We start from the raw sequence: 14,360 nt of genomic DNA on the forward strand, positions 1-14,360 counted from the left end.
TTGCTCTTTTCCTTCTCCCCCCCCCCCAGCATCTCCTACTTCTGCCATACCTTTTACTAATTTCTTGATGACCCACAGTTTGGAGGGTTGATATCAGTGGTGGTAATATTTGATACCACAAGGTCAAACATGACACATGAGATTTCACTTGGTTTTTATTGGTGGTAAGGGAGCGGGTTGGCTGGTTTGTTTTAAAGCAGCAGTGATGTGATTGTCCTTAAAAGGTCAGAGTTGTTACTGGTTGTTAAATGGAATAAAAATTGTATTTCTGGTGCTTCTTGGACCAGAGTCTGGGAAGTTGCAAAGGACCTGGATGGTGTAGTGGTTTTTGCTTCTTGTAGTGTTTGGATTCATCTTGAGGTTCATTAGTGCTTTGCTACTGAGTTTAGTTAGTATGTATTTAGTTCTCAGAAAGACTAGTATGAGATGCCCACTTTCCTGTAAAGTGGTAGGGATCTTCAAATTTGTCAGGGTTCTTGCCTATAGTATTTTTTTAACATGCTTATTGTTGAATGTTGGTTTTAATTTTTTAGCAGTGACAGGAGTTGGACTTGATGATCCTCATGGTCCCTTCCAACTTGGGATATTCTATGATTCTGTGATTTACTTGTGATGCTTTTGGCTGTTGCTTCCATCTGAAGAAAACACTTTTAACATGGTGAAATGAAGCATATTCAGGGGAAAGATACTCTTAGCTCAAAATGGCTCTCTTGGAATCCATCATAATGTAAGCAGTCTGTCTCCAGGCTAGACGTCACCCTTGTCTAATGAATGTTCTCGCATCCTCTTAGAGTAGTATTGGGAGGAGTGAAGCCTTTTGCTTCTGGGAAGCATAGAGCTTGTATTTCTGTCTGCTTCTGTGAGTCAGCCCCTTCCAGAGGCGACTGGAGCAGCATTAGAAAGACTGAGATTGTCAAGCACCTCATCACGTAAGCGTCCTGTAGCTTCCTGGTTAAGGAGATCTTCTGGAGGTGGGACGCTGTGTGAAGGGAGCTGCCTTGTGGCTGTGTGTTTGGTGGTGGTGCCCCAGTGGCTGGTGTACTTAAGGAGAGGGAGTCATGCTGCTTCCTGCAACTTTGTGAATCTGTGTCTTTTGAGGTTTTGTCCTGTTGTTGTATTTTTTTTTGTTTGTTTGTTTTTATTCTGAAGTCCTCAGGTATGGAAACAACTTTTCTTTGCTGGTGGATTTTGTAACTTACGAGGGGAAGACTTTGCAGCATAATCCAGTGCAGTGATTTAGAATATTTGCTGTCTAGTTCTTCCAAAACACTTCTTCAGAGTTCGTTAACAATTGAGTGGATGCTGTTTAAGTCATAGTTTCACAGTACTCAGAACAAATCTGCATAGGCAGCAGCTGCTGGTTCTGCATTTCTGGCACGGGCACTTGCCTGAAACGCATTTTCTAAGATGGTTTAGAGGACTAAACTGGCAGAAAATAATTGACTTTTTCTGGCCTGGTTTGATTCATTGAACCCTCCATCCTGTTGCGGTGCCTGGAGAGAGAATGCAGGGGAAAACAGGGCGTGCAGCAGTGTGACATTATGTGCATTGAACTAACTGAAACCTTACGGTTCTTCCAACAGTAGCACAGTATTCCTTCTTTCATGCTGCTTTTTGCTTACGAGTATAAAGAAACAGGCACTTTGGGTGGCTGAAAAACACTAGTTGCTGTTTCGAAGAGGCAAACCGTAATGAAATGTTGTCATAGCACCATTCTTCAGTCAACGTCCCATATGTCCCCTTTATGCCTCATTCAGCTCAGCAGAGCTGTGATCAGCTTATAATCGTCAGTGTTACCATAAGGCTTGCCTTTCCCTCATGCCCCAGACAAAGCTGGCTGTTAGCCAGAGTACTTCCTGCAGTAGTTCCTTCTACTGATGTACTGTCGCAGTAACTTCTGTAAGATGGGTGGTCTGTGAGATTAAGTATGTAGTCTCTGATCCATAAAGGAACGTGGGCATTTGCATCCTATTGAAAATTAAGGGTTAGATGCTCAGATGCTTGTGTAGATATGTACGTCTGAACTGCTGGTTACCTGTTAGTTTCGTGTTTTAAGTTTTATTTATGATGGGTTTTATTGAAACTACTTTTAAAGATGTATCATGATTATTTCTTCAGATGAGCTGTAGTACTTTGAAAGAAAAGCAGAAAGCTTCAGCTGTGAAACTGCTGTGCATTTTTACATCTAAGCAATCATAGTAAAGAGTTGGCAAATAAGACATGCTACACTTGATGGATTTCACTTTTGTCAAACTGTCTACTTGGCCACTTAGGAGGTGAATAAAATCATGCAAATACTACTTGTGTTAGTAGATATGCAAAAGCTGTTCCTTCTGTAACTGAATTTAGGGACTTGAATGTCAGGTAGTAGGCTAGGTGACTTTTAAAGTGCCAGCTTGTGCTGGTGAAGGAAAATGGAGAGAAAAATCTGATTTTATTTTTTGTTGTTGGTATGAATCCTTAATATGCCGTTTAGAGTGTACTGGAAGATCTTATGACAGCCAAACATAGCTTTAGTTCAAGCTCTTCTGTTTTTCAGGAATGCTGCTTTTTCCTAAATTCATGTACAGATCTGTTGTGTACCATCTGGAGTAGCTAACTACTTCCTTTGTTTCTTTCTAGGAAATACCAAAATAAAGCAGATGTTGTGTCCCGTACTGTTATCTCAAGGTTTTGCAAGTCATTCTGTTATGTGTTCCTTGGCAGCAGGAATGTAAACTAATTCTTTCAACACTGAACTAGAACCTTGGCAAGGTTGTGATTACAGGTAAGAACAACTTCTGCCTCTTAGAAATTTATGGAACAGTATAATTGCTTGGACTGCATTTAATTTGCAACTTCTATTTGACTAAGACTTTCTCATAAATTTGGGAACAGATTGGATAAAAGAATGTGTTTTTTCTCCTTTAATTGCATTTGAAATTTGCTTAATCTTATTTTAAACAGGAAGAAAATGGCCTCTCTCTACTGCTGTACAATACACAGTTAAGTCAAAATGGAAAAAAATATAGTTTATCAACACCCAAATGTATGCTGACCTAGAATTTGAGGGAGGCATTTTCTTACGCAAAAGATTGTCTAGTGTAAGTCGAAGTCGTGAAGTATTTTGCCACCATGAGCTTAAATCAGCTTACTGCCTGTGTGGCTTTTCTTCCCCTCAGGGTTTGCGTTTCCTTAGATGAGCTAATAGCAGCACTACTGTTTAAGTTACCCTTTTTAATCAGTTACAGAAAGTTTCTAAATTGTTGCTACAAGTCCACTGTAGCTTCAACTTCTGAATGACTTATTTCAAGGGGAAAGGTTGTTGTCATCTTCCAGGTCAGTGAAAATGTTTTGGTTTCTGATTTCCTATCCTGACTTTATCTAACAGGCTGAAAAGTGGTGGCAATAACTCCTGTCCCGCTATTGAGTTACGTACTATCTTTTCAACATGTAGGTGGGGAACTAAAAATCTGTATTCTTTCATTTTGATTTCTTTTTAGAAAGGGTAAATTAAATGCTACAGAACTGTGCTAATTAAAAAAAAAAAAAAAAAAACATGAAAAAATGTCAAACTTCATGCTTTGTTTTTTTCTGAATAATTTAATTCTGTGTTTAAACAAGGAGTACCTGTTTTCAAGACTGTCCATGAAACTGCTTTATTGCATATACTGCATCTGCAGAATTATGATGGAATTAAAACCTTTTGGTCTAGATTTCGCATTTTGGTGTCTCTTGACAGGATGAGTTGTTTGCCTGAAACTTGTTTGCTTTACACTGTAGTGGCAGGATCACTGCAGTGGTGGAATGTTGATTTCAGGCAGTCTAATGTGTCATACTCAGAGGTTGGGTGATGCATAGATCAGTGATGGGTTTGTGCTCGGGAGGTGGTACTGATTGTTCTGCTGTTCTAATGAAAGAAAGGTTTGACTGTTTTGTGTTTTGGATGTGCTTTGCTGTTTGTTTGTTATATTTCAGTTCAGTGTTTGTATGTAATTCACAGCGATGTAACAGATTTAGAAAAGGCACAACTCTTCTTACAATGTCATAGGCTATATTTTTGTTGGATGGGATGTGTATTTCTTAGATTTCTGTGTGTGAATCAACAAGTCACCCCTCAACTAAGTTTAAAAAAAATATATTTTTTTTAACTGTGGTTCTGTGTACCTGCTGCAAAACAATTACCCTCGTCCTTTCAGACCTGGTTAGGAGCAATTATTTGATTGAGTTGGGCATTCATTTCTACCTTATTCTCACATAAATGCATCTGAAACTTTTCTTCTCTCATCTCTTTCAATGTTTGTTCAGTAAGTTATATTGAGAGTATTAACTTGGGATAAGGGAGAACTCATTTTTAATGACATTGCTTTGTGCTAATGAGTAAAATGAATTCTTCTATTTTGATACCTGTTGTATATTAGCTGTATGGTAGCTCTATTTGAAATTTCACATGCTGTTTCTTTAATGAAAACCTGTCTGGTGGAATTTTGAGAAGGCACAGAGTTGAATTAAACTCATAAAATAGCTGGTCCTCTCTTGAACTTAGAGAAGCAACAACAGAAAGACTGTGTAGAAGTACCTGAACTTTCTTTAGGGAAGGATCATTTCTATAGTAGGTCAGTGCCTTCTACAAAAGCTGCGTGTCTACCTCTGCTTTGAATCGTTTACAGGAAGCATGACTCAGTGTAGGCAAATGCGCAATTTCAGTAAATGTGGGATATAAGTCTCATTAGCAAACCTACCATAGTATGATCTCTAAAGAAGAAAGTAAAGAGCAGTCCGCTGCGTGGTATGATAATGCCACAGCTTGTTGCAGAGTTTCTGTCAAGGGCAAGAAGTGACTTAAGGGTTGAAAAGCTTAAATTGGTCAGATCTAATTTAACTATCTCACCCTGGTGCCTGTGCACTAAACTCCTACTTCAGGATGGCACAAAGACTTGGGTACTGGTTTGCACAGAGCTATCATGGCTTTCGGACTTGAGCCTCTGATGTTCCCATGGAGTGGTAGAAGCAGTATTGATTTACTTTTTGCACTTGTCTGGGCCTGATATTGCAGTACCTGGTGAACCAGCCCGGGTATTTGCATCTTACCTACTACTTCTCATATAATTAATATGTAAGTCATATAAAACTGGAGTTTCCCAGATGGCAGTTGAGTTTCCCAACCTTCATAATATTTAGATGACAACTTGATAATATCTGAAATTGTTACCTGGAAAACTAAGACGAGTGACATGGAATGAAGGAAGTTTCTACTCAAGAGCATTTGTTCCTGAGAAAGATATCTGCATTCCTCTTCAGTAATTGCCTAGCTCAAGTGCTAATATGAGTGGACAGCTGCTAGATGTCAGAAATCACACCAGCAATCTCAGAATTGTGTATCATTAACTAGGAAGAGCGCTACATGTTTCAAGTTGACATCTGGTCACGGAAGTTCGTGGGTGTGACCTATGCGGTTTATCTAATTGTGATGCTCCACATAGTGACAAAGGCTTGGAAACTCTAAAATGTATCAGCCTGAGCACCAATGGTAACATTGTACTGTTTGCAGTGATTGTAGAGGTATGTTCCTGTGAAGCTCATCTTGGGCATCTGAGATGTGGTCTCATAACTTTGTACCTACCAAGCTGCATTCCAGATAAATAAGAGGTTATGGCATGAAAGCGTGCAACTTATCCATGAGAGACAGGTGGTTGTCACATCAGCTGATCTTGCTGCAGTTATGCGACTTTATCCATGTTTTTAAGAGGTACGAAAGAACAAAATATGAACTTCAGGAGTCTTCTACATATTTATCACTGGATGTGGTGTATTCACTTGTTACGCTGTGCATGCATAGCCTGCAGGGGTTCTTTTTTTGTGTAGTTTTACTTCATAGCACTTTTTAAACTTAGATTCTCAAGAGTTACAAAATTGTTTAAGAGTGAGCATAATTTAAATAGGTTTTGAGCTGCAAGTGCTACGAAGTTGGCTTCTAGAGGTATTCATCTTTCCTTGCGCTGTGACTTGATGGCTGGTCAAGTCAAGGGGCAAATTAAGGCTTGTGTGTGTTTTTGCTTCTTATTTCAAGATGCTTTGTGGTTTGTTTTTTCCCAAATTTCAGAACACAGTTCTTGGTTTCCTAGTGCTTCTCTGCTTAGCTCTGCTGTATTTTGTCAGTAGCTTAATTATACGTACCCTGCACCTAATTCTGAAGGTACTCCAGAGGTTAAACTCCAGTGTTTCAATATAGTAATCTGATTATTTACATGCATTACCTGCCTGATGGTAACTTTAGAACCACAGTTTCTGATGTATCAAGTCATCTAAAATGTATCTGCCAGTCGGAACACAAGCATATGTGTGTGTCTGAAGTTAACCATCTTGCTAAAAAGGTGATAGGTCCTAACCTAACTCCTGGTGCACCTTTTTACACAATCCCACAGTCTTCCCTACTGAGGCTTACTCCTGCACTGGATCTGCTGTCTGAGCTGCTGGCTTCTAAATTCACCGCAGTCAAAGTCACAGAGCTCTAAAATTAAATTAATTTTGCACCTCTTCAGTGAAACAGTTTAAACAGCAAAAGCATCTCAGCCAGCAGTTCTGAAAGAAAGGGAATTGCTGGCACAAAGTAGTGGGGAATAGCTGAAGCATAGCAAATTATGTTTTCAGGTATTGCTGTGGACATTGGAAACAGATGTAAATCCACAGTGTTAAATACTGCCTATGATTGTTTCATTCCTTCAGACTACCTTGAAGTAGCTAAAGCACATTTTGCAGTCTTACCTTTTTTTTTTTTAATGGCTGATTCAAAAGCTGTTTGGTGTCTCCTTTGTGTATTTCTTTGTTTGCTCCCTTCACCCCCTCCTCCCAGCTGCAAACACCCCCCCTCCCCCAATAAAGATACGTAAATTCGTTTCAGAGTCAGAGCTGCAGTTTCTAGGCAGAATATCCTATTTGCTCAGGGACATGATTTAGCGGAGGGTTGTAAGGGTAGTAGGGTTGTGGTTGGACTTGATGATCTTTAAGGTCTTCTCCAATTTGGGCAATTCTATGATTCTGTGATCCTAACTGTTGATTGGGCTAACTGGGCAAATATTGAATATCCTGGTTTAAAAGCCTATTTCATGTAACCTTGGTAACCTTGGAGAAGTTTTCGATGGTAAATTGTATATTAGTGTTGTATCAAAGGTTTATCTTGACATTCCACTTCTTTATATCAGTGTGAAATGAATCTTTAGTCAGCTGTGCTGCCGAGATCCTTCCTCACTTGACCTCCAGCTTCTTCTGGCTACAGTTGATTTAAAAACAAACAAAAACTCAAACTCCATAGTGAGCGGTCATAATGGTCAATCACTGTTCTTCTTTGTAAAATATTCAGATCTTGTTCTTAACAGTTCAACTCTGCCAGTACTTTGTAACTGTGTTGCACTAACTTAAGTTACAGTAGCTGCTACTGCCAGACTTCAAGTAGAGCTATTGCTCAAAGTTTCAGTAGCTCTTTGCCTGATGTAAATTTACGTAGTGCCGGTGTTTTTTGAGTTCAGTAAGTAAAAAGTGATCCCAAGATCTCTGTCATTGAAAATAGAGAATTACTGCTTGCGTTCCCTGTAAGATTTGGATCAAGTAGGAAACACAAGAGACAGGTACATGTTTGGACTTAAGATAAATAAGTCTTGGATTAGATTTTTGCCCCAGGAAAGGTGTATCAGCTTCTACTGACAGCGCTGAGCTCTCCTGGAAATGTCTTAGCTATTGATTTAAGACTAGAGATGAAGACCGTAAGAGAGCTGGAGTTACTGCCAGAGTAGCATATTGCTGAGCTTCCTTTGAAGGCCTTCCAGAGACTACTGTTTGTGATTAATTGGCACTTATCAGGTGGTGGTGGTGGTTTTTTCCTTCCCAGGAGTGAGAGAACTACTGCAAAAAAGGGGATCCTAGGTTTTCATTCTTGATCTGAAGAATGCATGCTGTTTTTAAAAAGTTAGTCACCGTTTCTTTGCTTGCTAAAACAGTTTATTTCTTCAGCTGATCTTCAAAGCAACTCCTGCTTTATATAGCCTGCCTAATATAAACGGTGATAGAAAGAGGTCTTCTGTGTGTGCCCGGTGTCTTCTTTATGACCAGCCATAAGCTGGATACCTAGCCTTAATGTTTTCTTACTGGTTATAAGTCAGTCTCAACATCCTTTATTATTTGTAATTTTAAAAATATTTGTAATATTAAAAAGTATATGTAGAATATTTAAAGATATAATAAGATGAGTTTTTTAATTCCTTCTGAGCTGTAAGAAATGAAGCAACTTAGAAAATAGGTAAAGCTAGGATGTGGAACGCATGCTTTGATTCTTTTTTGTTTTTTTTTACATTTTATATATAATATAATAGATACAATATATATAATATATATATGTTTAAGGCTGTGATCACAGGCTTTTGGAATTAGATGAGTTTTGATCTTTACGTAATCATGTGGACATCTCTGAAAGTAATGTCTCCTATTTATTTCTGTGGAAGCTACAACAGATACAAGGAGTAGAATAGCACCATTTGATATTGTACATTCACAGCTACAAAGTGCTATTTTTGTAGGGAAGGTTCAGTCTCTACTGCTGTACCACCAGCATCCACCTCTGACACTGTGGGCCTACATAACTAAATAGGAGGCATTACTTTCAAAGCATATCTCAGATGGTTTGAGAACATTATCTGCTGATTTAAAGTCAGTCCTGTTGTTTTTTTTTTCAGATATGCCAGTTAATTGTCACTTGAAGTGAATTTTTAGTCTGAGAACTGTTTTCCTGCTTACATAGAATAAAAACAAATTGACATTAACTTTTGAGTGTGTTTTCATGATAACTTGGTTTTACTGTAGATTCTGCAGCTGGAGATATGTGCCTTGTTTAAATGGAATGCTCATATTGGAGTATGTACAGGGCTTAGGATATCTTCCCTAGTGCCACATGATTTTTTTTTTAATAGCTCCTTCAGACAATTTACTGAGTACAAGATTTGTGTTATAACATCAGACTTCCTGATAGCAGAATATTGGTGCTTAGAGATCATAGGCTATTATACATTTGTAGAGCTTGCTAATAGGTGTGAATGATTTACAGTCATAGTAGTATCTCAGAACCAAGCCAGAGGGGAATGTTTGCACCATCTACAGTCTATGCAAAACCTTAATTTCTAGCTGATTGTTAAAGAAAAGTTTCCATAGAAAATCTGTCTAAACTTGGAATCTGATTGTTTCGTTCCACGTCTCTGAGAGGCTCTTCAGAACAGATAATCTCAAGACTTGAACTTAGAATATAACATGGTACTTGAACATAAGAGCTATCTGAATTCTAGTATTTCTCAGTTGATTTGGCTTTCTTCACCTTTTTCTTCATGATGTTCACAGGATGTTACAAAACCACAGTAATCCTTCAGCGTAATAGTACTTGAATCAAAGAACATTAAACATGAATTAAGGAAGACAGTAAAATTATACTTACTTTTTAAGCCACACGAAGAATTGCTTCAGTATTTGGGGAAATTTCTCTAAGTTTTTATTGAAAGAGAGTTCAGAAGATTTATAGCTGGTGAACAAAGTCTTAGTCTGTGCAGTAAGTTCCCAGTCCTTTTCATGGAGGCCTCTGGAGCAGAGAGATGGCATGAAGTTTCGATTGACTGCATGGCAGTTCTACAGTTCCCCTGGCAGGATGGAGTGAGGAATCAAACTGTAAGCTTTTCCTCCTGTCAGAGTAAGCTGAAAATGCTGAACATGTCTTTAACAGAGAAGAATGAAAGAACTAAAGAATTCTTAACCTCTCTTTCGGACCTAGTAACAAATTCTGAAACCAGATCATTGTGACTGCAGGCTTTGCGTGTGCTAGTGAATGAGACACCTCGTGACTGACCAGCTTAGGATCAGTTGTGGCAGAATTAGCTCAGATTTTTGCTGGGTGAAGGCTACTATCATTTTACAGCTGGTCACTAAGAGTTTCATGGGGCATTCATTGTTAGTGTGATCGGAAGCTGTCTGAGTTTCTGAAGTTCTTAGATAGGTAGTGTGGAACTTGTGAATTAAAGAATATGTTCCTGCTGACTTTGTAAAGTGGAAGTTGGTTTATCAGGCCTAAGTAGAAAGGCCTGGCCTTGTATAGGTGAGCAAACATGAAGTCTTCTAAAACTCACTTATAGGTACTTATATTTTACCTGCAAGCTTACTTTCTGAGGATGCTTCTTACATATTTTGAAGCCAGATCTTCTCCGAATGTTGATGAGCTAACTTTCTGTGGAAAGCTTTTTTTTTTTCTTGTAGATAGCATATCTGTTTTAATTGGATGTGTTTTAAAATCAAGATCAATGCATTTATGAACCTAAAAACTCATAATTTAAGATAATATTGTGAAAATTTTTCTTGGATCAAAGTGAGAATGACTTCTTGCTTCTTTGGAAGTGCTGTAATCATACTCTCCTTTGGTATAGATGTTGTATGTTCCTCTACTGTCAATTTTGCCATGCTTTTCAAGATTATGGAAGTGACGCAGTACAATACTACTGCTCTCATTAGCTTTGCTACTTAAAGGTATTAGCTTTCCTTCATGCCTGAAGCTAGAATGGGTATTGGAGTAATATGGGTGTTATTTTTCCAGTATGAGTAGATTTTGACAGGGAATGGCAAAATTGGCAGGGCTGTAAAGGTATGTGAACTATACCATCACTATGTGTTCATATGGAGAGCTTTTTGCACATTTTGATTCTGATGAATAGGTCTTAAAAACAAACAGAAAACAAAACAAAACACACCCACACAGAGAAAGTGAACAAGAGTCTGTAAGTTCCTATTGCATTAATGTGATCTGTTAATTACTCTTCCCTTTATAGCTGTTGACTTTTACACATGCGTGTTTTATAACTACTTCTTTAAAGAAGAAAGCAGGGAGAAGAAAACTGACATTGAACTTATACAGAATGGTGGCTTTGTAAATAAGATTTTTCTTCTCTGTTTTCCAGATTCAATATTGCATAAACATGGGTGCATTTTTGGATAAGCCAAAAACTGAAAAACATAATGCTCATGGTGCAGGGAATGGCTTGCGTTACGGCCTCAGCAGTATGCAGGGATGGAGAGTGGAAATGGAAGATGCTCACACAGCTGTTGTAGGTATTCCCCATGGCTTAGAGGACTGGTCCTTTTTTGCTGTCTATGATGGTCATGCAGGATCTCGTGTTGCAAATTATTGCTCCACACACTTACTAGAACACATCACTAACAATGAAGACTTTAGGGCAGCAGAAAAACCTGGATCTGCTCTTGAACCTTCAGTGGAAAATGTCAAGAGTGGAATCAGAACTGGCTTTTTGAAAATTGATGAGTATATGCGCAATTTCTCAGACCTCAGAAATGGGATGGACAGAAGTGGCTCAACAGCAGTGGGAGTTATGATTTCACCTGAGCATGTGTACTTTATCAATTGCGGTGATTCACGTGCTGTTCTCTATAGGAATGGACAAGTCTGTTTTTCAACACAGGATCACAAACCTTGCAACCCAAGGGAGAAAGAGCGAATCCAGAACGCAGGAGGCAGTGTAATGATTCAGCGTGTCAATGGTTCATTGGCAGTTTCTCGAGCTCTGGGGGACTATGACTACAAATGTGTTGATGGTAAAGGCCCTACAGAACAACTTGTTTCTCCAGAGCCTGAGGTTTGTGAAATTTTAAGGGCAGAAGAAGATGAGTTTATCATCTTGGCTTGTGATGGAATCTGGGATGTAATGAGCAACGAAGAGCTCTGTGAATTTGTTAAGTCTAGACTTGAAGTATCAGATGACCTGGAAAAAGTGTGCAATTGGGTAGTGGACACTTGTTTACATAAGGTATGTAAGTGTTTTCTTCAAGTGGATGTTCTAATTCTATCTTCTGTTCAGACAGGTGTAATGTTAACAGCCTAATCTCCTTTTTCTTTCCTTCAAACTTCTGTACCAGTTTGACTGCGTGTCTTTGAAGAATATAAGGCCTCATCCTCTGAGAGACGATAGCAATTGCAAAAATACAACTTCAGTATAATTTTTGCATATAGTTCCAGCTCTAAATTTTGTTTCTATTTTTAAAATGATTTTTTCAAAAGGTCTTTAAGAAGGAATCAATTCTGTGATAGGTCTCTGGTTTTCATTGCTTTTCTCAGTTGAGCAGTTGCTCTCCTTTGCACAGAGTGTGTGCTTGTACTATCTTTCCTGTACTCCGCTAATTGTTGAAGCTTGTATGAAGAAAAACTACTCAGGTACAAGAGTTTGCTTACACTCTTCAAGTTCATTAGGAGCTACTGCACGATGGTCTGCATATCTTCCTGAGATTCACCATTTCCAAGCATTCCTTGAGAAATGCAGCTTTTACTATTGCACATAGTGGCAATAGACCAGAAAGGTAGTTCTAAGAAATTTTAACAATGAAGGGTAAGTAGTTCCTTTCAGTAATGCCATATGTTGTGTAATTGGTTTAAATGCCCTGGCTTTTCTGATCAAGCACTTGTCTAGCCTCGTTAGTGGCTTGTCATTCTAGTACACTTTCAGTAAGCTGAGCTCTGACCTTTTGCTTATTTTTTGAAGTCTGGATCTGTGCAGGGTGTGATGAGATTAGAATGCAGTCTTGTCTTCAGGATATGAAGTATTATCTGCTGTTTAAAAATATATATATATATACATATAAATATATATATATGCTTGATACTGGAAGGGAATGTGGGCATGTGTACTTTTGTAGGAATTTATTATCATGTCAGATTCCTACTTACTTTCCTCAGGAGAACAAGTTATCTTAAATGATAGGAACTACCTAGTAGGCTGGTGTTGAAGTGACTAAATGGCAATGAAATTTCTGGTTGAGTTTGGATGAGGAGGAGCTATTTGGATAATGATTTCATTTTTAATGCAAGACTAGAGAACCATATAGGAAAAAAGACGGCTTAGATTTCAAACCAGGAGTTTAGATTAGTTTTATTGAATGTCCTTGTAAGATAATTGGACACAGATATGTTTTCATATTTAGCAATGGGTTGTAATTTTGAAAAAAAGACCAGCAAAGAACTATTGAAGCTTACAAGTGAAGAATTGGCATTCAAATTGGTACCTGAAAAAACTCTTGGCTAATAATGCTGAGCACAAGATAGTCTGTGAGATCAGATTTGCCATAATAAGTGAATTCTTATTTTGCAATTTGTCTCTTTTCCTTAAGGTGCAATATATGTGACACAGATGCTTTCTGATGAGTATGCTTTTATGAATGTTCTCAGACTGATGTAAATTACTAGCTGGAGCTAGCTATTCTAGTAGTTCAGAATAAATATTCTGCATTTCATTTTCCAATATGACTTTGTTTTTGTTGATTTGGGGGGTTGAAACTAGATAATCATTGTGGTCCTTTTCAACCCAGGCCATTCTATGATTTGGGTTAAGGCTAACGTTAAATGACTGTCTAAATGTCTTAGCAGTTGTCTTAAATCTTTTTCTGTAGTTCTCATGTTGTTTAAAAAGTTGTATTTTTTAACAGCTGACGTAAATAAGTGCCTGAAGTATTTTCAACTTAAAGACTAAATGGAAAGTAGAATGAGTAAAATTCAATTTCAATGAATAGTTTAGTTGAGCGAGAGGTTCTCAGTAATCAAAGTACTGTTGTACTGCAAAGCTTCCTTTTCCCAGTTAGATCTAGAATACCATACTTGAAACAAGTGAAAATATGACTGGTGACAAGAACAGGAAAGTGAAAGACAAATCTAAAAAGCTTAACTGTTTGTTTTTTCTTTGTCACGTAGGGGAGTCGTGATAACATGAGTATTGTACTAGTTTGTCTTTCAAATGCTCCTAAGGTCTCAGATGAGGCAGTGAAAAAAGATGCAGAGTTGGATAAGCACTTGGAATCACGGGTTGAAGGTAAGAAATCCATTTTGTTCATTAGAAATACTTTCATATCCTTCTTGAGCGTAAAAACAAAAACAAACAAAAGCCCTGAAACCTGCCATGGTGCTATGATCAGGGAAAACATTGTTAGGAAAGAAGCCGTAAGGCAATTAACTCACATGTGTTTTAATACAAACTTGAGGCTTTTCCTTCTGTCTTTACAAGACAACATGCAACCACTGACCTTGCAGAGGCTTATGTCATCTAATAAAATAGTGATATTGTTAATGTTTTGCTTATGAAATATCATTAAAAGGATATATGTGGTATGTGCATCATTTCTTGTGAAAGCTTGACAGAAAGAAAAATGTTCAGTTCTTTGTTAAGGATTCACAGCTGGCAAGTTGTTTAACTGCTTCTGTTAAACACAGTTGAGTGTATTGTAAAATATCAGCTTGAAAGATAACTTGTGTGAACTTCTACTGAGCATAACTGATCAAATTCCTTTGAATGCAAGACCTT

General features: G+C 38.0%; 1 protein-coding gene across 33 annotated transcripts in view; it reads left to right on the forward strand.

Annotated features, from left to right (window-relative positions):
• PPM1B (protein phosphatase, Mg2+/Mn2+ dependent 1B) overlaps window positions 1–14,360 on the forward strand; it is a 58,558-nt gene that overhangs the window by 22,407 nt on the left and 21,791 nt on the right. For 21 of the 33 annotated variants that reach the window (NM_001396772.1, NM_001031052.2, NM_001396768.1 and 18 more), the window contains 3 exons: window positions 2,623–2,767; window positions 10,959–11,822; window positions 13,754–13,871. In NM_001396772.1, coding sequence (NP_001383701.1) covers window positions 10,977–11,822; window positions 13,754–13,871 — 964 coding nt within the window. In that variant the 5' untranslated portion in view covers window positions 2,623–2,767; window positions 10,959–10,976. Of the gene's footprint in view, window positions 1–2,118; window positions 2,277–2,622; window positions 2,768–5,463; window positions 5,542–10,958; window positions 11,823–13,753; window positions 13,872–14,360 lie in introns of those variants that run through there. The other 12 variants (NM_001396776.1, NM_001396769.1, XM_046938810.1 and 9 more) reach the window with 3 other exon arrangements.

Source organism: Gallus gallus, chromosome 3, assembly GCF_016699485.2.
Source record: "Gallus gallus isolate bGalGal1 chromosome 3, bGalGal1.mat.broiler.GRCg7b, whole genome shotgun sequence".
NCBI lineage: Eukaryota > Metazoa > Chordata > Aves > Galliformes > Phasianidae > Gallus > Gallus gallus.